Source organism: Corvus brachyrhynchos, unplaced genomic scaffold (assembly GCF_000691975.1).
Source record: "Corvus brachyrhynchos isolate BGI_N302 unplaced genomic scaffold, ASM69197v1 scaffold142, whole genome shotgun sequence".
NCBI classification, from domain to species: Eukaryota; Metazoa; Chordata; class Aves; order Passeriformes; family Corvidae; genus Corvus; species Corvus brachyrhynchos.
The window spans coordinates 3,032,231-3,053,051 of record NW_008237226.1 but is presented as its reverse complement, the minus strand read 5'-3'; the positions used below and the strand labels follow the sequence as shown (position 1 = coordinate 3,053,051).

At 38.5% G+C, this 20,821-nt stretch overlaps 1 protein-coding gene across 5 annotated transcripts in view; it reads right to left on the bottom strand.

Annotated features, from left to right (window-relative positions):
* The window catches only part of CDK14 (cyclin dependent kinase 14), a 320,052-nt gene that overhangs the window by 142,348 nt on the left and 156,883 nt on the right, over positions 1 to 20,821 (bottom strand). For all 5 annotated transcript variants that reach the window (XM_017729275.1, XM_008629897.2, XM_017729276.1 and 2 more), the window contains one exon: positions 12,601 to 12,724. In XM_017729275.1, coding sequence (XP_017584764.1) covers positions 12,601 to 12,724 — 124 coding nt within the window. The remainder of the gene's footprint in view (positions 1 to 12,600; positions 12,725 to 20,821) is intronic.

Sequence of the window (20,821 nt, the reverse complement as noted above, 5' to 3'; positions counted from 1 at the left end):
ACTCAGTGAAGTGAACCCATGCAGTGCTGGACACAAGGCAACAGTAGTAGCATGGTTACTGGGATGTTACTCTGTGGAGTGATTTATTCCAGTGGGATCAGTTTTGCTGATCCATCATTTCCTATCTAGCTGTAAAAGATCTGGAGAACTTTGATGAAGAGCATATCTCAAGTCATGGTCAGCTATTAAAAGCCTAATCAAGTCGCTGCAAATTTATTTGAACTTGTCTAGGATAAGTAGTTTAACAAGAACAGGGCTACATGGAAAACAAGTATTTGGACAGTATTAGCATCTATAATATATAAATCTATATATAAATCAGATCTAACAAGTATTTTATTTATAAATCAAGCAGTGCTGCCATTTGACATTACCCTGAAGGAGTGGAATCTGTGGATCTGAAAAACTGTCACCCTAGGGGTGCTGAAACCACCAATTCTTACAATACAAGGCCCGACTTATGTATAAAAAACACAATTCCATGGCTAGTATCCACCAGATCCTGGCCCCTGTGCTGCAGAGCCAGTGCAAGTGGGTTTGACGTGCCTCCTTTTCCAGCCAAGGTGTCACCTGAGCACACATTCCTGTGCTGCAGAACACAGCTGCCTTTGGTGCCTCATCCAGCCTCAGCTTACAAACCATGGCTGCCCTGCCTGGCACAAACAGTTCTCTAAGCTCATGGAGTTTAATCCAGCCTGCTTCCAGTACCTGAGCCAGACTATTTATAGAAAAAAATATTTAGCTGACTTTTGTCATTGCTACAATGTGATACCTCACAACTTACATATTCCCTTACTAGGTAAAACACTGTCTTGGAGTTCTACCAAAGAACTCCAGTACATTTTGCATGTATTATCACATTAGTATATACATTCACATACTAGGTAACACCCACAGCATCTAAAGTGACATTGGACTGCACAGGCTGAAGTCAGAGAAAAATTATCTGAAAACAGATGTTGGTGCAAAATTAACAAAACTGAAAAAAATTTCTCAATTATATAAAAGCTTTTTTAAATATAGAGAACAAAATAACTAAAAAAAACCTTGAAGATTCCACTAATTTTCAAAACTGTTTCCACCTTGTTTTCAAGAGTGAAGCCATTAAGAAAATCTGTATAAGCATTGTTGCTTCTGTAAAGCAATATTATAATGCAACATCTAACAAGAGAAATCTCGAGTCTCAGATTCACCTGTTCAATTGAATTGCTCCTCAAAACTCATTTAATATGTATGTCATCTTAAATTATCTGAATCACAAATCTTAGAAGAAAAGTTTTATGTGAGAGACATTCCAATATGCTTAGGTCTAAATGATTATTTGACTTTGCATCAGTAATAAGGCATCCATATTCCTGCAGAGCCACCTAATCAGTTCTTAATACAATTTTGTCAAAGAAAAGGCAGAAATGGAAACAGACAATTTCATTTATAAAAAACTTACATTAGAAGGGTATTAAGGCTATTCCTTAACAGTACAGTTCTGGAAATACATAGTTAAAAAACAACTGCTCCTAATGCTGCATCTTTCTCTGACGTGATAATGAACCCTAAAATGTCCCTGCCAGAATGGAAAAGCTGGAGCTATACTACAACCCAATCTAGTCCTTCATGTACACATGTAAGCCTAGCAAGTCAGTAGAACTGCAACACCCTATATTGTAACTAATAAAACAAGTGAAAATTTGTTTGCACTGAAATCAGGCCATTTTTTATCTATTCTTTCATTTAACTTGAGGACAATGGATGTACTTTTAAATGCAGTGCTCAATAAAAATCACCTGTAGATTGCAAGCAAAGGATCTCTAATAGTATTTTGACCCCTGACAAAATACTACCTGCCATACAGTTATTGAAGCATTCCATGCTTTATTTAAACCATTCACTCTATCAAGTTTGCATGTATGAATCAATTGTTAGCAAGCATTTCTCATTTAGTATCACATCCTGCAACCTGTGTAGCAAAGCTGGTGGTAATCCTGAGCACTGTAAAACAGAATGGGCAAAGAATTGCCAGCATTAGGCATCTCTGTTTATAAAATACATTTCAGTGATTGGCTACCTTTTTTATTCTCCCTCCCCCCACCCTTTTTTTATTTAGTTAGTTTTTTTCTAAGGTCTACAGACAGGTCAGAGCTGAACCAAATTTCCAGCCTGCTTCAAAAGTCCAGAAATAACTTAAAAAACATTGCAATGATATATACTTAAAAGAAAATATAGCCACAAGAGCAAATAAATTCAATGCCTGAGTGACTTTAAAATTGCTGCAATAAGAAAGATATGAATATGTTCATGGCTGTGGGTGGGAATAAAAGAGATTACATTTGAAAATCTCCTCCTACCTTATTTCCAATGACCACACCAAAAAAATTGCTGTACAGTTTGATGTATTATAAGCCATAAAAGCCAAAGGTGGCACATCTGACCTCGGAGAAGAGCTTGAGGACCTCTAACAAGGTGAAGATCTAACCTGCCATTCTCCCTACCATGTAAATCAAAAGTTACTCAGCACCATTTTCTCCCCAAGCAAAGTGGTTGTTAATGTTCCCACATCACCCAGACATAAAGCTGCTGGTTCCTGATCTCCCACTTTTAAGTTTTTTAACTTTGGGTCTTTCAAATTATAAGACCAAAAGGTCAACCGAATTTTGGTTATTTGTAATATAAATAAGGGTAGATACTCAGAGTTATCATTTATTTGTATAGTTTTTGAAATGGAAATTGCTGGAGAAGTGTTAAGTATTGCTAAGACAAGCACTGCCTGATCACTTCTGGCTATCATCAAGGCTAACTGATGCAGGGGAAACTCTCATCTTTATGCAGGTAGCCCTGCAACCATGATTTTAATTTATATCAGGACAAATTATGCATCTATGAATATATTAATACAACCAGCACTGTGTCTTTCAGAAAGAATGAAAAAACTCATGCATAAATTATTAAGAATTACATAGATATAAAGTGACTGTGTTGCAGAAAGGTAAGGTTTTAAACTGTCTGGGACAAAACAAATGATGTTATAAATTACAGAGCCATCGTTTCTTTAAAATGCAATCTCAATTATGGAATTATTTCAGACCATGTTAAAGGCACATTTCTCTTAATGACCTGCCAGTTCTGTTCATGTTAATCTTTTTCTTTGCATATCAATATTTTTGTTCTGACTGATGATGAATTTTTTCTTCTTTAATCCACACCTTTCCCAGTTAACCTTTCATATCTACAGAGCTGATTATTTCCTGTGTGAAATAAATCTGCATAACTATTAACACACTAATGACATTAAAGTAATTTTAAAACTTGGCATAATTTTCTCACTATATAATGCAGTATGTTATCTTAAATAAGGAAACATAAAACAAAATCATAATCAGACCAAGAAATCATAATCAGACCAAGAAAGCAAAGATAGAGAGTACTATTGGAGCTACCTGGAAGCCTATATTCAAAAGCTCTATCATGAGCAGTACCTTCTTCTGTAGTATTTTTCCCTGTAACTGCTGTAACAGAAACAAGCAAAGAAGCTTCAAAACAATAAAGTTTTAATGCAAGTTTGATATTTTAAATACAGGCACTCGTAACCATGATAATCAAAAGGACATGGACTAAGGCTATGACAGAAGCAAGAGGTGTAGGAAGAGAAAATGTTCTCATATAAAACTGAGAGAACACCATCACATGACTGAACAAGGCTTTTTTCAAATAAAACAATATTTGTTTTAAATACATCTACAGACTCATATGGATGGATGGATGGATGGATGGATGGATGGATCTCTTTAGTACAGCCAGCAGGTCACAGCTCTCCATGTCTTCTGTGCCATTGTCACATAACAGTCTAGTTCACACTTAGGTGGGCAATAAAACGCAATAAAAAAAAAAAAGATTCTCATAATAACACAGCACTGAGCAGCTGCAGTGCAGATGACATCCAAATCCCATGTTCTTCTTAAGTACAAAACACTGAAACAGATTTTTCATTGCCGTTGTTTTAATGGTGTCATAACCAACTTCCTTTATTACCCTTAATGGATAATTAAGATGCTTTCCTCCTATTTAAAGCCTTGATATAACTCTCACTTGTAACAATAGAGAATTGGATTGAACCCTAAGTAATCTGAGATGTGTTTAACAGGGGACCCATTCAGTGAGTCACACCAATCTCCAGGTCCTTTATGCTTTTTAAAAATAAAACATTTTCCTTTTCAGTCAATAATCCTATACAGTGCTTCTCAGTGGGAAGAGCTTAAGTTACAGCATATGCTTTAGTAAAGGCTGAAAAGACTAGTATTTAAAGAATTTTACTTCAATTGTTAAAAAGCTATCAGTGAAGACTGGCACAGACGAAATTTCAGTATGTGGTTCTACTTTGTATTAACAATTGGCAGAGAGAAGTTAAAGTCTTAGTTGAATACAAAAACTCCCTATAGTTTTTGCAATTGCTGTCTCCAGACAGTAAACCCAAGTCGAATCTATTCTTTCTTCATAGACTATGAAACCTAATTTCTGTCCATAAAGGATTCTTCCTGCATTGACTCTCACATGGTAATTTTTTGTATAGATTTAACTATACAAAATTTTTAACCATCAGATCTATGAAGCAACTTAGATGGACATTCATGGTGAGAATGACAAACCAAATAAATAGGAGAAGAAAGAAACATTTCCAGCAGCACTGACCACACCTTCTCCTACATCTTCACCTCTGAAAAAATTCTTTAGCCCAAATGCCAGAAATCAGAAGTTTGTACTGCTGTTGTTTGAAATTCTGCCATCTACCCATCTCCCTTCCCATTTCACCACAGATCTCAGCTTGACAACGAAAGGTCACAAGCACAGCATATGAAGCCCTTGCTCCTGGGAGGGAAAGGGAAGAATGCAGCTTTGGCTACTCCCTGACAGCAGCCAATCAGACCATTAGAAACGGAGGAGGAAGGTCTGGGGGTGGAGGGAAAGCCTATCATCCTGGGAAAGCAAAATAAATAACATGGCAGGCTGCCACAGGTCTCTGGGTGCACAGTACCCACAGCTTTTGCAGGCTACAACATTTATCTTTCTGCCAAGAAAAAAGATTTGAAGGTGCCGTAGCTATCTATCAGCTCTGCTCCTAAGCTCTGGCCTAACTTTGCCTGCACGTAGAAAGTGTGGACAGCAAGGGCTTTTTACCCTGACTCGGTAGCAGGTGACCAAGGCTATTCCAGGACAAACACACACAGTCTGCTCTGCTGCTCCAGCCCCAACTGCCACTGTAAACAGCAATGGCAGCTCTGCTCTCCATGGAAAATGGGGTGTTTACAGTTCATTACAAAAATAACTGTGCTTTATGAAGACCTGCAAGCTGACTCAGGTTTGAGCAGTTTGGGGTTCTCTTGCCAGGTTCCTACTTTGTTTTTTTCAACTTCCTCACAACATTGTCACTGAAGTCATCTTCATTTCTTGATATTTAATACAACTAGAGTCCTCAAAGAAGCCCATTACTGTCCTTCCTGAGGGGTACAAGAACCAATTCTTCAGATTTCAAAGGCTGTTACCAGAAAGGAACAGGCTGCACCTGGGGTAACAGCAACCTCTCGCAGGAGGAATATGGGAGAGTAATTTCTTTTCTTTTCATGTTCAACTCAGACAGGGTGTAAGAGGGGCCTGTGGACCTATGTTTGGAGTTAGGCGGTTTTCTTTACCAGCAGAAGCCTCTGATAACCAATACCCAGACAGCTTCCAGCCCTTCTCTAGAGCCTGTAGAAGGGCTGCTGTGGAGGGCAGCAGCTGTATTGGGCCAGCTGCCCCAGGGGTGACCAGGCTGCATCTACAACTCACCTCAAATGGCTGCAATGTTCCTTAGGGTCGCTTAAAGCCAGGCGACCAGAGGGAGCCAGCTTACGTAATTAGAGGCACTCTCAGAGGAGTTTTGCTAACGATTTCATCAAGCTTCACTGACAATATAATACCAGCCATTTGAGCACAGAGACAACTCCTTGTATCAGCATCTTCGAGAACTGATACTCTGTGGAACATTTACACAGGAATAACATAGCAGTTATCCATGCAAGCAATCTTTTATGCCATTCAACTTTTCCTATGAATTTTATACAGTACATTATAAAGAAACCCTTATGGGATTCTTACTGTGAAGAAAAAAAAAACCTAATTTTTTTTCAACTTATCAACATAGTCTTGGCAATTTTAACAGTAAGCTGTACAGGAATAACCTTGTCCCTCATGACATACCCCTGTCATGCTCTCCACAGAAAAATCTATATAGAAATGCACGGAAACATCCTCTCTAATACTCAGCTGCAGTTTTAAACTGCAGCTCCATTGAGTATAATTCCCTTTATTATAATCCTGAAGTCTCTTTGCTCCTGTTATCTATTATTAATCATTCTATGTATCTGGAAGGATGCATGGTTGAATCACAGTGACTTAATTATTTCTTTTACTACATCAGAGGGCTTTATATTAACAAAACTGCAAATGCTTAAGGCAGGACTTTCACCATAAAATAGATCTCCTGCAGATCCTTACTCATCCAGAGAGATCCCCAAAGACAACAAAAAGTAGTCAGGAAAAGCTTCAGGGTCAGTGTTATTTGAGAGACTAAATGAAAGATATTTTCATGAAGATGTCATACTGTTTTTTCTCTCCAAAGCCCATTCCCACAGATGAGAAAGAGCAGAAACAAGCATTAAAGCATTAAAATACTAAGTTCCTGATGCTCCTTGTCACTCATCTTGCAACACAAGAATTTGTTGGTAGTGTTACTGCAGTTTGAAGATTTTGTTGGAGGACTAAAATTACCAAGAACTGAGGCACGGATTGGGAGGGAGGGGAAATATCTATGCAAGTTTTTTCTAAATTTTTCAATTTAGAAAATTATCAATCATCAAGTTTTCCTATCCTTGCAAATTATACTCAAGCTAACAATACTTCTAGACCTATTGTTCCATACTTTGTACTTTGCACCTGTGTGCCTGCTATGTAGGTACTTAAACTATGCAGCTGCCTGCATAGTTTATACACCGTGTCTTGGAGCCATAGCACAGAGAAAAGGCAGTATACATACTAAAAAGAATCACATCCAACTAAAAGATGCGATTACACAGAAGGTTCTTGCACTTACAATAACTGCACAATCCAAAACAGAGACCAAACAGGTCTTCAAACTTCACATTCACCCACTTCATGCAGCTCACTTCTGTTGCAGGTCTAACAGAAGAGATGAAAGGTAAAGGCAGCTGCAGGGAAGATTCACAAAGAAATTCCCTGAGAAACAAACCCCAGAAGTAGGTTGATCATCTCAGATGTGAAGCAGGCCAAGGGCCCTACTAGTGACTTGGCCAGTTTCTCTCACAGACTCAGAAGTGCTTTAACTGTGTCACATGCTAGTCAAGTCTAAATGACCTGATGATATTCTCAGTGCATTGAAAGGTGATGTCACCTCAAAGCTATGTAAATATTTTTTTTGAAAATATCTAATTACAAGTATAACTATGTATTTTTCAACCCAGAAAGCATAACTAAAGGGTATGTAAGAGTAATTATGCTATGATCTGATTAAAGGTCCACATTGTTGCCAGAGGTGTCAGAATATTAGATTGCTATTGGATCTTTTCAAAGAATAAAACAAGGCACAAAAAGACTAAATCCCTCCTGGTAAGTCCCACAAAGAAGACAGGACCCACCTCCTACCTGATTATCATAAGCTATTTAGGGACTTGGTGCTGGAGTTTATTAAGTATGGTAATCTGCATGCAAACAGAACTGATTACCCAATCTTGATTTATATCAGCATATACAATAACTAAATAGCAATATCTAATCATTAAGAAACAAAACAAAACAAGCATGGTATTTACTGAGTCACAGAACCACACAAGAAAGAGAATTCGCCTAGTTCAATCTGCTCAAGGTTTAGGCCAGTAAGGGAAGCAAAAAGAGATTTCATAACATCTCTGGGCTGCTCCAGTGCTGAAGTACTTTCATACTGAACATTTCCTTCCTTATAGCCAGTTGCGTTTCAGCTTATGACCATTATCCCTCATCCTCCCACTGTGCACCTCGGTAAGGAGCACCATCATGCTATGCCTCACCATCCTCTTGGTAACCAACTCTTAATGTACCAGGAGACTGCAGAGCTACTCATTTCATTACAGAAGGCAATCCCATGGATCAAACATGATTGACTTAAACTGGCAAACACTTTCTTTGCATCTACAGAAGCTACTTCCAAGAAGCCTCACTCCATTATTTCCTCAGGGATAGTGGTTGACCAAGCTGCAATACTCCAGACCTTTCTTCTTGCCCTTTCAAATGGTTAACACAATAACCTTTCTCCAGTTATTGGGAGCCTCCCTCAATCCACAGTCTTTCAAAGATCACAGAGAGAAGCCTGACAATGACATCAGTTGGCTTTCCCAGTACCCTCAGGGGCATGGTGTGATTCTTGGGTTTGTCCTGGGCAGGGCCAGACGTTGGACTCTATATGATGCTTACTGGTCCCTTCCAGCTGAGGAGATTCTATGAACTCACAGAGGTCAAGAAGATATCCAAGATCAGTTATTTTCCACTCATGCCCTTCCTCCCTGAACCACATCTCTGAAAACAAAGGCTGTGAGATCTTATTCATGAAGACCAAGAAAAGGACAGGACAGAGCACCTCAGCCTTATCTGAGTCTGCTTTGACTTCTGCCACTCACCTAGCATGGAACCTAAATTTTCTACAGCCACTTACTGCTTTACTCCATCATGCTCTTCCAGAGTTTTACCTTTGCCTCCTCAACACCCTGTTGTTGCCCATCTCCTTCATTACCTTGACACATTTTTCTCCCAGACACTTTACTCACCTCACATAGCTCCTGGGGCCCTTCTCACACCTCAGGCCCTTCTGCCTGTGGCCACCCAGAAGCAACCTCACATAGAGTCAAAGACAATATGTCTGGCACAGCTTGTCTGGTCCTCTGGTCCTTTCACCTGTATTTGCTTCCATACCCCAGATCCTCCTTCCAACCTTTCTTGTAGATGGGTGTCACATTTGCTGACCTCCAATCACCTGGGACCTCCCCAGCTAACCAGGATTGATGATAAATTATGGAGAGTTGCTTGATGGAATATCCTTAATACCCTCACGTGAATCCCATCCGGACCTACAGACTTGTGAGTGCCTGAGTGGCACAGGAGGTCACTAACTACGTCCTTCTGGATTGCAGGGGCTATGTTCTGCTCCCTGTTCATGTCTACCAGCTCAGGGGGCTGAGGATTACTAGTCTTTCTGTTGAAGATGGAGGCAAAATTCTTATGGTGTTACTCATTAGAGGTTTAAAATACTTTATTTCTACTTAAGGCTGACATATGCGGGGGGGGAAATAAACTCATAGACAGTTCGCCAAATTCACACCACAGGATCAAAAATAATTCTTGCACTTCATTCCATAAGAATTCCTAATACACTATACTGTCCTCTGGAATTTTAATTAGATTTTAAAAAGAATGCAGGTATGGTGTTCAAGGACTATTTTTCATAGCAACAATTACTCAAGATGTAGTCTCCCTTATTATATCTTCTCAAGAAAGCCATTTTTTATAGCTCATCCATTTTTAATTTGATAAAGCCTCTATATTCTGTTCTCCCTTTTCATTTGACTGCTGAGTCTTCTCATAAATGTTCATTTCCTGGCAGCTAGAGCACAATGAACAGAAAAGCAAACTGCTGTTCATCTGAACAAAGACACTCCCACACAGTGGAGTATCTATGTCTGGGAGCCCTGCTATAGAAAAACACATGCCCACAGTTATTCAAAGATTCCACTTCAGCCGCAGTGCAATGCACTGGCAGACATGAATAGCCTTTCTTTTACCTTGTTTATTCAAGAACTATGATCCACTAGCCTGCTTTTAAGTATTTGATATCCTACAGTGAAGAGATTAAATTAGCCTGACACCAAATGAAAAGCTTCAGACATTATGTTGATTTTTTGGGTAAACTTACGAAACTAAAATCTGAAGGTCTTTTCCTTAGAGATTAAAAGGCCTTTGCTCTAGGATTTTATATTTATTATGCTAGTGAAGTCAATCCTATCTCTGAGAGAAACTGATTTCTTGATAGGTTCTCTCCTGCCTTGAGTGCATTTGAAAGCAAAGCAACCATCTTTCTAATTTCCATACCACTCCTCATGTAATTAATTAAGTATACAATCTAAACCAACTTCCTTTCCAAGCACATTATTGCAAATCAGTCATTTGTGAGAGAAAAACATAAAGAGAAATAGGGCTGTATTTTATATCTTGTTTAGGAAGAGTCTTTCATATTGGGAAGGTGGAAGATGGGCTATAATAATACAGCATTTAAATAAGTAAATATGCACGGGGGCACACATAGAGCACTGGTGTGCTCTCATTTCTCATGCTTCCAGTGAAAGAGGTCATGACCCTTCAGACTTTAACCTCATCACTTCCAATTTTTCATCTTCGTTTTTGGAAGAGAAATTTAACCCATCTGGTTTTCAGTTTTATGAGGTCATGAGCCATGAAAGAAAATCTAGCTTTAAAAAAAAGGAGATATATAATCTCTCTGTGTATAAGAGTAGGTTATGCAGATGTTTCTGTTATGTCAGGATCAGGACAAACTTAAAAGAGAAAAAATATTCTCTGCACAATATTATGCACTCATATGTCTACCACTGTGTATTTCTTTCTGGTTGTACTTACGCATTTCTAGTCCCTCTATCAAAACCATACACAATGGTCAACCTTAAACTCCTGCCAACACAAAGCTGTGAAAATCCTGTCTTTGATGTCATCACTGGGATATTTAGCCTGGGACATGTTAGTACTGGGATATGTTAGCACTGGGATATTGGTGCTACAATGAGGCAATAAGTTCATCAGAAGTGAAAGATAGCTACACTTCCTACTACAGCAGGGCATGAACAAGCGTCCCAGCCTGTCCTCTGCTCTATGGCAGCACCAGCCAACACTACCAGACAGAGTCAACTTATGTCTGAGTTGGACATTTCACTGATCAGTTCACACCCCCAGCAATGTATTTAATAGTGCTGGTGAAAGGCACGTTGATTTCTTTTTTTCTTAAAAACACAGCTAAAAAGTCTGCAGCCTCCCTCTCCCCAGCCACACAAGCCATAGAGCTTCAGCAACCACCCCCACACCACAGGAAACATTTTGCATACAAAAGAGTTTGTGAGATCTTTTATGGTTTTCAGCATCCACCAAAGCTAGAGAACCAACATTACAATCTCCTGAAAGACTTATAATATGGGGATACTTGGGAGTCAGATTAGTTCATAGTGTTCTATACACATAAATGATACAACAAAACTATTAAACAGCCCAACACCTTCAACAGAGGATTAACTCATATTTCACTACAAGAACACTGAACGATGCACCTGTTTCATGAACTTAAGAGGTAAAAGCTCATAATAAAATGCAACATGCAGGAATGTTTTTTCAAGCATATATTTCAAAAAACAGCAAGTTTTGAAAAATTACAACCAAAAAAATCATACATAATTCGGGAAACAATTGCTTCTAATACTATTTCTCTAATTCTCTTACAATCCAAAGGCCAATCAAGTTCTTGCGGACTGTGTCCACCTTAAGTCCTCTTCCCTTCTCCAGCACAGCAAATACACACTGAGCTGTTAATTGCAGTAACGCTAATTAAAAGACAAAACCTCATGACTACATTAACAGTGAAATTGCCAATTAGCACACAAGGTTTTCTCATTACTGCTGCTGCATGAAATGTGAAGCATGCTGTGGATAGCAGTCATAAAAATAAAAGACATTTTTAAAAAGCCAATAGGTCACATTTTCAGCTTACTTCAGAAGTTCTGCTGGAATCAGTAACTGAGAAGCTGACCTACAGGAAAGAAAGAAATTCCTACAACCTTTTGTGAAAACCACTAAAGAAAAATATTGCCATTTTCCACATATGCATTCACAATGGTTTGCAGAGGAAAGAGTACTTGCCTTGGTGTAGCCACTAGAAAATGGCTTAAAAATTTAAAGTGGCCAAAGGGTAAGATTTCAGTGCATAATTTATCCTGACTTTATACTCCACATAAGGCATCCCCACAAAGAACTAATGGATACTGAAAGCAGTCCAGGTGATCCTAGTGTCCTTTATTCTACAGAAGGAACACTTATTCTTGTGTCCTTCAGTCTCTTTCAATGACCATTTAATGAAAGTTAATCCAGATCTTCACAACCCTAGAGCTGCTCCCATAAAGTGATTGTGCTTTTCATACAGTCTGTATTTCCTCAGGTCTCTCTCCACTTTTTTCTTTTCTTTTTAAAGGTTTTTAATTCTAATGCAGAGGTCTCATGGTAAATAAAAGGGAAATACTTTCAGCATTATCTTCCTTGAGAGAACCGGAGTAGGTATTTGTTTTTCACTTGCTCCCTTTTAATCAAGCATTTTGTTGACCATAATCAATTTCTTCACTCAGGAGAAAAATGTGCAATTATCTACAATGAAGAAGGTGTGTCTAAGGAATAGGGTGGGGGGGGAAGAGAAATCAGTGGAACCATCTGTCTGACATTCCTACAACATTATAAGAGACTTGTAATTAACTGCTTGCCTACCAAAGTCTGCCAGCTTTAACTCCCCCGTGTCACTGATCAGAAGATTCTGTGGTTTCAGGTCCCTGTGCAAAATGTAACGCTGGTGGATGTAAGACAGTCCTCGCAGCAACTGAAATAAAAATAACTGAAAAAGAGGGGGACAAAAAATGACCTCTGTTAATATTTTGCATATAACCACAGGTGATTTCTTCACAATATGCAGGGTGCTTGCACATTGCGGTAACATTGTGTCAGAATTCCTCCCAAACTGGCTAACTCCCGCCCAAATTTAACACCATGAAATTTCCATCTGAAAAATACTTACTTTCCAAGGACTAAACCCAGCCTCCAAGCCCTACTATATCATAGATTCAATTTGCCTGCTTTAAAAAGAATGAGAGCAATACAACAATGTGCAGAAGGCTTGGTTTCTACCAAATTATAATTATATTCCATTTACCCACATGGCCTTAGAGATTAGGTGGTAGCCTGAAGACAGATGTGTATCTTCACTAATTATAGGAAACAACAGTACAGGGTGGATAGGGATGGGGAGATAAGGCTGGGGGATGGGACACTGAAGCTAAAACAAAGAAGAAATTAATAGTATAACAATAATGCCTGTGTACCCAAGGAAATCTGCAAGTACAATAGATGTTATCCTTCGAAGTTTATTTTAATGGGAGCTTCTTATGTATTTTTCACGAGGAAATAATAACTCTCACTGACCTAAAGATGACTTTTGAAACTTACTTGCAATAGTCTTTAAGGTAAATTTAGACAGAAACCTAACTCACCCTCTCCTGGTTTCTTAGAGTCCTTCCCTGAGCTCTATAAACACCCTTAAAACTAAGCATTACTATTGTGTATTTTGTAATTTACAATTATGAACAAAGAGCTGCATGAAGAAAATCTTTTGTCCTTCCCTTTTCATCTCCCCCATGCATCGTTCCCCCGCATCCTTTCAGACGCTTGCTGTGATAGGCTGTGTTAACCTTCACGGGTTTTGTCAGTACAAAGAGTGAATGAACTCCCAGGAGTTTTCTTTGCAGTTATGAAGAACCTATCCTAATGTAGAGACCCTTCCCATTGCCTGAAATATTTTAAGAAATACTTCAGTTTCTAAATGGGAACACAAAATTCCCTTCCAAAGCTAAACATGGAGGATTCAAGAGCAGATACGGACTTTGTGCCTCACAGCTCAGAGGACAGTGAAACGTGCTCTCTAGGAAGATGTGGAAACCACACCAAAGATTTGGGAAAAGTCAGGCAGACGAGAATTTCTAATTAACTTGCAACACAAGTATCCTATTTAGTGATTACTGAAGTGAAGAGACACTATAAAAAGGGTTACAAAATCTGATTATAGAAGAGCATAAAGGCTGACATGAAAGAAACAGAAATGTCATGTTACTGAAGTTGAAATGAATTTAATTGCATTTCATTTTTTCCCTGAGTGCAGACACAATACACTCTGTGTTTAGCTATTTAGCCAGGGCACAAAGAGCCATATCAATCACCTTCTTGCCAGGGTTGGGTCTAACAATGTGCTGAGGAAACCTAAGAGTAAAATACTGAAAAACAAAGAATAGCAGGAAAGTCATAAGTAACATGCACATTCCTTTTTGAATTGTGGTTAAAGTGGAATTCATGGTACATAAAAACTATTTTAATAAGAGCAAGAAGCAGAAATGGCTTTCATTACAGCCTGAAAATATCAATTAAATTCTATTAAATTACTTCAAAATAATGTATTTTTTAAAATAAAAAGACGGGCAAAATAACCAGTTTGCTAGGCTAAGTCAATGGCATTTAACTTCAAACATTGTTTTTAAATATGCAAAGAAATTTCAATTATCATGGTAGCTTACAGCACTGTAATCTTTGTAGTAACTCAAAATATATTTATTAAAGTCTTTCACTTGGCTTTAGTGGAAAGAGTCAAGTGATTTGACACGATGTGCTAAAAAAAATGCCCAACAACTTCACAGCTAAACAGAATAAACATCTGCTCCTGAGGACAGCTTTGGAATGTAGTTTTATTCCAAACTTGTAGACATGCTGTACTCATTAAGTACTTCCACAAAAGTTAATTAATTCACTCTCACCTCCTTCGAGGAAGATGATGAACGAGAAGGGGGAAAGAAAACCTTTCTGAATTCATTACAGGGTATTTTGCTGCTTTCTCTTCTTCTCCTCCCCTTTGTTTCCCCAGCTTTCCTGGTGTTTTCATGAGTCTGGGTGAGTGTGCAACTTTAAATTTCTGAATTCATTACAGGGTAAACTCAGATATTGTTTTGCTGATTTCTCTTCTTCTCTTCCCCTTTGTTTTTATTTGTCAATATTAAATGTGAAAAGATTTACGTGAACACAAGCCTAACATCTGGCAGCAAAGCATTCTGCAAACCACAGGCCCCTGTGTGATTGGTTGGGATGAGAAAACACCAAGGGAGGCCTCTCCATTTCCAGTGGTTCCCCACTCCACATAAAGAAAAGATGAATTTTAAAAAACTATTTCTGATTTCTCACAAAGCACTTCTGCCCTCTCACAGTCAAGTTCCCTCTCCTGATCTTGAGAAAAGCTTTCTCCAAGAAACTCGTTCCCTTTCCAGACTATCTGCATTACCTTCACAAGGACAAAAATGACTCCTAGGTGAGGTACCATCAATCCTTACCCATAAACCCACTCTGAAATCAACAAACCCCCTCTCATGGTCATCTCACTTGCTCCTTCCTCCACCTCACTCAATTCCAATCACCATGAAAGCTCAGCCTGGGGCTTTTGCAGGGGGTTTTGAACAAGCAGCTGAACTGCCTTTTTCCAAGGCTCCAGGATGGCAGCCCTGCAGACCAGAGGACAACTCTAAAAGGAGTCAATGGCAAATCCAATATGTATTTCAACAGGTTGGTTATGATGGTAAAAACAACACAGATTTGTAGCTCTTTAGCTTTTATGTTGGTAATTTTAATATTTGCATGGTCATACACAAGGCTTTATAGGTACTGAATAGCCTGCGATAAACAAACTAAGGCATTATTAAGTAAGAAATTGTATGTGTACAGTTTCTAGCTTATTAGTAAAAACAAAGGTTTTGGTAATAAAATAGGCTCACAAAATGTCAAAGGTCATTGTGGTGAGAGTTGAAAAAGACAGAAAACAGGACAGGGATTTGTCCCTAGAAGTCAGGTTTTCAGCAAAGCTTAACATTAGGAAGCTCAAGACTTTATGTTCAGACAAAAAACGTAACACTTGTGGCTTCAACTCTTGCTTATTTATTATAGCCATTAAAAATTACCTTTTTTCCCCTGACTGTTACGCAGCTCTCACTTTAATGAGCAACATATTTTAATGAAGACTTTTCATTGTCAGTGAGAAAAATGCATGCAGGTCAAAGCTAACTCAGGGTTTATGGACTGTGATATTAAAAGAACATTAGCAGTACTTAAAACTTACAAGAGAAAGCCCTCAACTCCACAAAGGGGTTAGTACCTAAATAGTCCTCCAAGTGTAATGCTTGGATAGCCATTTGAACTATATGCAACATTTGACCAAATGCCTGTAGTAGTTATAAAATACTATGTTTTCTGAGAAACTTGTAGCTGTCTGGATGAACAGCCCAGCTTTCCTGGTGTTTTCATGAGTCTGGGTGAGTGTACAACTTCAAGCCTTACATGCAGGCATCCAATGGCTGCCTGGTGGCCCACGTGCTGCAGAATGCTTTACTATCTGCTGGCCTCTGAACAAGCTTATAAGTTAGACACTGACACAAGCCATGCAAAACACATCTAAAGGGTGGGATTGAGAGCAGCTGACACTGTCTGACTTAGGTGCAGAAACCTCTTTCCAGCCTAACGATAAAAGGGAACACATGTACAAGTCACGTGTGTCAAGTACTCAGATGACTCCATACAGTTGCCCTCCATTCCCACAGATGGTAGAGAGTTTCTGGCAAAGGATACTGGGGTAAGTGAAAAGCAGAAATTCACAACGTGCCTGGGGAGATTCTCCAGAAAATGTACCATTTTCACACACTGAGGCACTGAGGACCCCAATGACAGAAAGGATGCTTGCCAAGAGGACAGTATAATGATGCCTGTGGGGGGCTTTTTTAAGTCTCCGTGATGGCACAAAGGGATTTCTAAACTATTTTCTGCGTTTCGCTCCCTTAATTCATGTTGTATTGTGGGAATAGGAGACTTGGCCCTAGATACAGAAGTAGAAAGCTACACAGAACTAGAAAGCTACAAAGAACTTAGTTTGCAGAAGATGCACAAAACTCTTGGTTCTGCTCTCTTGAAAGTGAAAGACTGCAAAAAAAGCTGAGATAATCTGGACAAGGAGATAACATTATTTCAGAAGAAAGCTGAAAGCAAGCCTGAATTAATGTGTCTTTCCTTTAGCAAGCTTGTACTGCTCTATTGGTTACTTTTGAAAAACAATACACAATACCACACAAGTTTTATTATCACCCATCACTGATTACACAAATGCTCCTGCTTGCTCTGTGTATCAAAGCACACTGTCTGGGTATCGCACAATCATCTGAATTCCCAAGTGTGTATTCAGCATCAATCAAATCGTATTCAGTTTTAATAGGCCATCAAATCTAAAAATACCAGAGGAAGAAACCAAACTTGGGACATCCCATCTCAAGCTTGCAACCAGTGAAGTTCTCCCTATCATCCAGAGGATAGTATAGGCTTATGTAAATTATTTGACTGTTTAAAAAGGCAAAAGGAGGTAATAAATCACTACAGTGCCATCTCACAGCCTTGGAAATAAAAGCAACCAAACACATTACTCAGTTCTGTTTGGGTTAACTAGACCCAAAGACTAGGGAGTTTTAGAACTACTTGTTTTAAAACATTAACATAAGAAAAAACTACCTGGTAATACGTACTATCACAGAAGCAATGAGAAATCTCCCTCTGTGACTTCTGCTAGCATGTCAAAAGCTCATCAAGCACAATCTTTTTTAATCACTCTTGGTTTGCTGTTCATTTCCATCTTTTCAACCAGGATAATAACCATGAGATAAAATCCAACTTTTCACTTCTAACTATGTCCTGGGGAAATACTGTCCTTTTTAGGTCATAGCTTTGTAGGCTCTGTTGCTTAAATTGTCAGAAGAAGAAGTTCCAGGAACAAAGCATTGACTGGAGACAAATTTGCATCCCTACGAATAAGTAAAATCTGAAAAAACCTATTAGCTGTTTGAATCTGCAGGATTTCCAGGATCATAATCAGTTTTATCTCACTAAAAGGCTTCTCCTATCTGACTTCCCTGGAATCAGCTGAGTTCTCTCCAAAAGAATTTTAAAATAATTCACTCTAAAATGCATTTATAAAGGCTTCTAACTTGCTCCTGCATTCCTTACACAAGTGTCTTACCAAAGGCAATGTCACACAGAAATACATATGATACAGCCACCAGCAATGTGCATCACAGCATTGCTTAAAACAATATATATACAGATTTTTTTCACTTATTTGCAGCAGAACTGCAAAGAAAAGAGATTGGAATGTGTTCATTTGCTAACTTCCATTCTCTTTGATGCCTTTTAATCATTTTTTGTCCCCTCTGGGTACTACTACAGTCATTTGCAATGAGGAAGGTGTGCTTAATTAACTGAGTATAAAGACAGTCCCTTATGATCAGTTATAGTCATCTGCTAATGTTCAGTAAGTGGAAGACTCAGGTTTTTTTCTTCTGAATGGCAAAAGTAAGAATAAATTCAGTATAATTGAATCTGCTTTTTTAACTTTCATCAACTCACTTCCATGATAAACTAGGTCAGAGTGGCAATTGTTGCCTCACTGATTTAAAAAATTTTAGTGTTCTCTTTCTCCCTACAATATATATGTTTTCTTGCCATATGTGAATCATGAAGATCATACAGACAATAAATTACAAGTGCACTTATGAAAGTGACATTCTTCTAGCATGAATTTTAACACAGTAATGAAGATTCTGCATTAACTGTTCACAGTTGTGCATATTATCAAATCATTAAGTGACAAGACTGACATGAAGTAGAGTGAAATGCTGATGCCATATTTAATGCCTGATAACTAAAAAGTCTAATTTAAATAATCAATTCTCAATGCCATGTGTAAAAGACGACCTTAATTTGGCATAACATTATTCTGTCTGCTGCACACCTGCTTGTTCACTGAATGAGGAATGAAAAATAGCGACTTCTCAACCACGTTGAACAGCATTGCTTCTTACTTAACATATCTGCTGAAATACACTTTTAATTCAACTTCACATCGCCAGCATGACCAATTTTAGTGATTAGAAGTGAGATTTCAAAAGCATGACATTAGTTAGATTTGCTTCCAGTAACAACAGATAAAATTAAAAGGACCACCACGGCAGGTTTTCACCTCAGAGTTAAAGACTGTTTTCTGCAAATCCCAGTGAGTCAATGACATGAAAATTCATCACAGCTGGATCTATTTCCAGATTTTAACTGCCCACTTCCTGTGCACCTAAGTCTATGGCACTCAACCTCCTGGTGGGACACCTCTAGTTACAGACAGGTGCTCACAGGCCGCAGCTTTCCCCACATCATGTGACACGTATTTGTCACATAGGGATGCAGGACTGGCCGTGTATCCAATGTATGTCTCCCCACAGAAAAAGGGGGAACGAAAACCTCCTGTCCATGCTACAGATGTTGATACAATCACACAATGGAAAGAAAACAGAAACATGCTAGGGAAGCCTACATTGTTAACACAACTGCAACCTAAAACCCAAAGCATTTTTATCCTACTTTTCAGATACTATGCTTTTCTAACAAGCACATGGGTTTGTATCTTACTAATAATAAATGCAGCTACTGCTTAGCAAGAGCCAGTATGCAATGCTCTGCTACTGCCAAAGTTCAAGCAGCTTCACTTAAGTGCAGTAAGCCTCACATGGATAGGACACAGGAGCTGCCTAATCCTTGCATGTTCTGAATGCTTCCCACCCCTTTGTGCTTCAGATCATCCTAAACCTGTCATCAGTTCAGTGATAAATATTCATGCTTACAGAAGAAATCAGATGACAACTACCCTATGGCTTTGACTCAGATTATTAGTTTTCACATTAGTGATTAAACACCAAAATTACTCATCTGACAAAAACAGATTCAACTTTAAAAACTGCAACCATTAGTTAAGGACAATGTTCACAGTGCTGCAGTACGGAGAGGAATACATGAATACCATAAATGACTAAGTGCCAGAGATTTCAGATAATATCAGATAACAATCAGTGTATTTCAATATTTTCAATACAATGTGGTAGAGAACAGCATTAAATCCTTGGTTTAATAAATCCAATATTTTTATAATATGGGGGGTTTTTTTAACTGTATAGTTGCTACAAAGTTGACTGACCTCTTCTTGAGCATTCAGCACCGAAAAATGTTGCAGCATCCCATTATGTCTCACTAATATCTATTTCATTCCTTTTTAAATATTTTTTTAAAGTTTTAAGACAAACTAATTACATTTTTTTTGGTGAAACATAAGCATTTTTTACAGAGATTATTGGGCTACCCTAGGGAAACTTAGTACCCAAATTCCAATCCACATTTTTCCATATAGCCTGACTCAGTATTACAGTGATAAAACGCATTTTGAAAGGTTGTGGCAGGGGTAGGGCTTAGTTAGTTGAGGTTTTGCTTCAAAAATATCCACCCATTATGCACAAAAGACTGCTGTGCCCTGCTTCCTAGGAGAAAGGAAGGCTCAAAAGTGAGATGGGTAAGAGCTGAAGTCTTGAAAAGCTCCTGGGAGAAGGCTAAATATTCTTGTTCCCTGCATGCAAAGCTCAACAAGAGGGTCTGCCTGTTTCTTATCACTTTTTAGCCCTAGGAAGAAAAAAGGTGCCCAGGGAGAAGAACAAATCAGTGCAGCAATATTAGATAGAATAAGAACAAACTGGAAGTTCCTTCCCCCTCTGGTCACAGCAGACTACAGCAGGCTTCCAAGTTGCCTGAAGTGAGAGATTTTGAGAGTGATTAAGAGACAGGGACAGCTTTTCTCTGGTTGACAACCCATTGTCATTCAGGCTGGTGTTGCATGGATTAAGGAACAGTGGGTCAGAAGCAAGTGCCTTTTTATATTGCCAAAGATGGGGTTTTTTCTGTCAAATGCTCACACAAATCAATATTACCTCTAACACTGCAAGTAGAAGAAAAAAGGCAGAGAGAAAAAAAAATTCAGGATGCTTTTCTCAAAAGT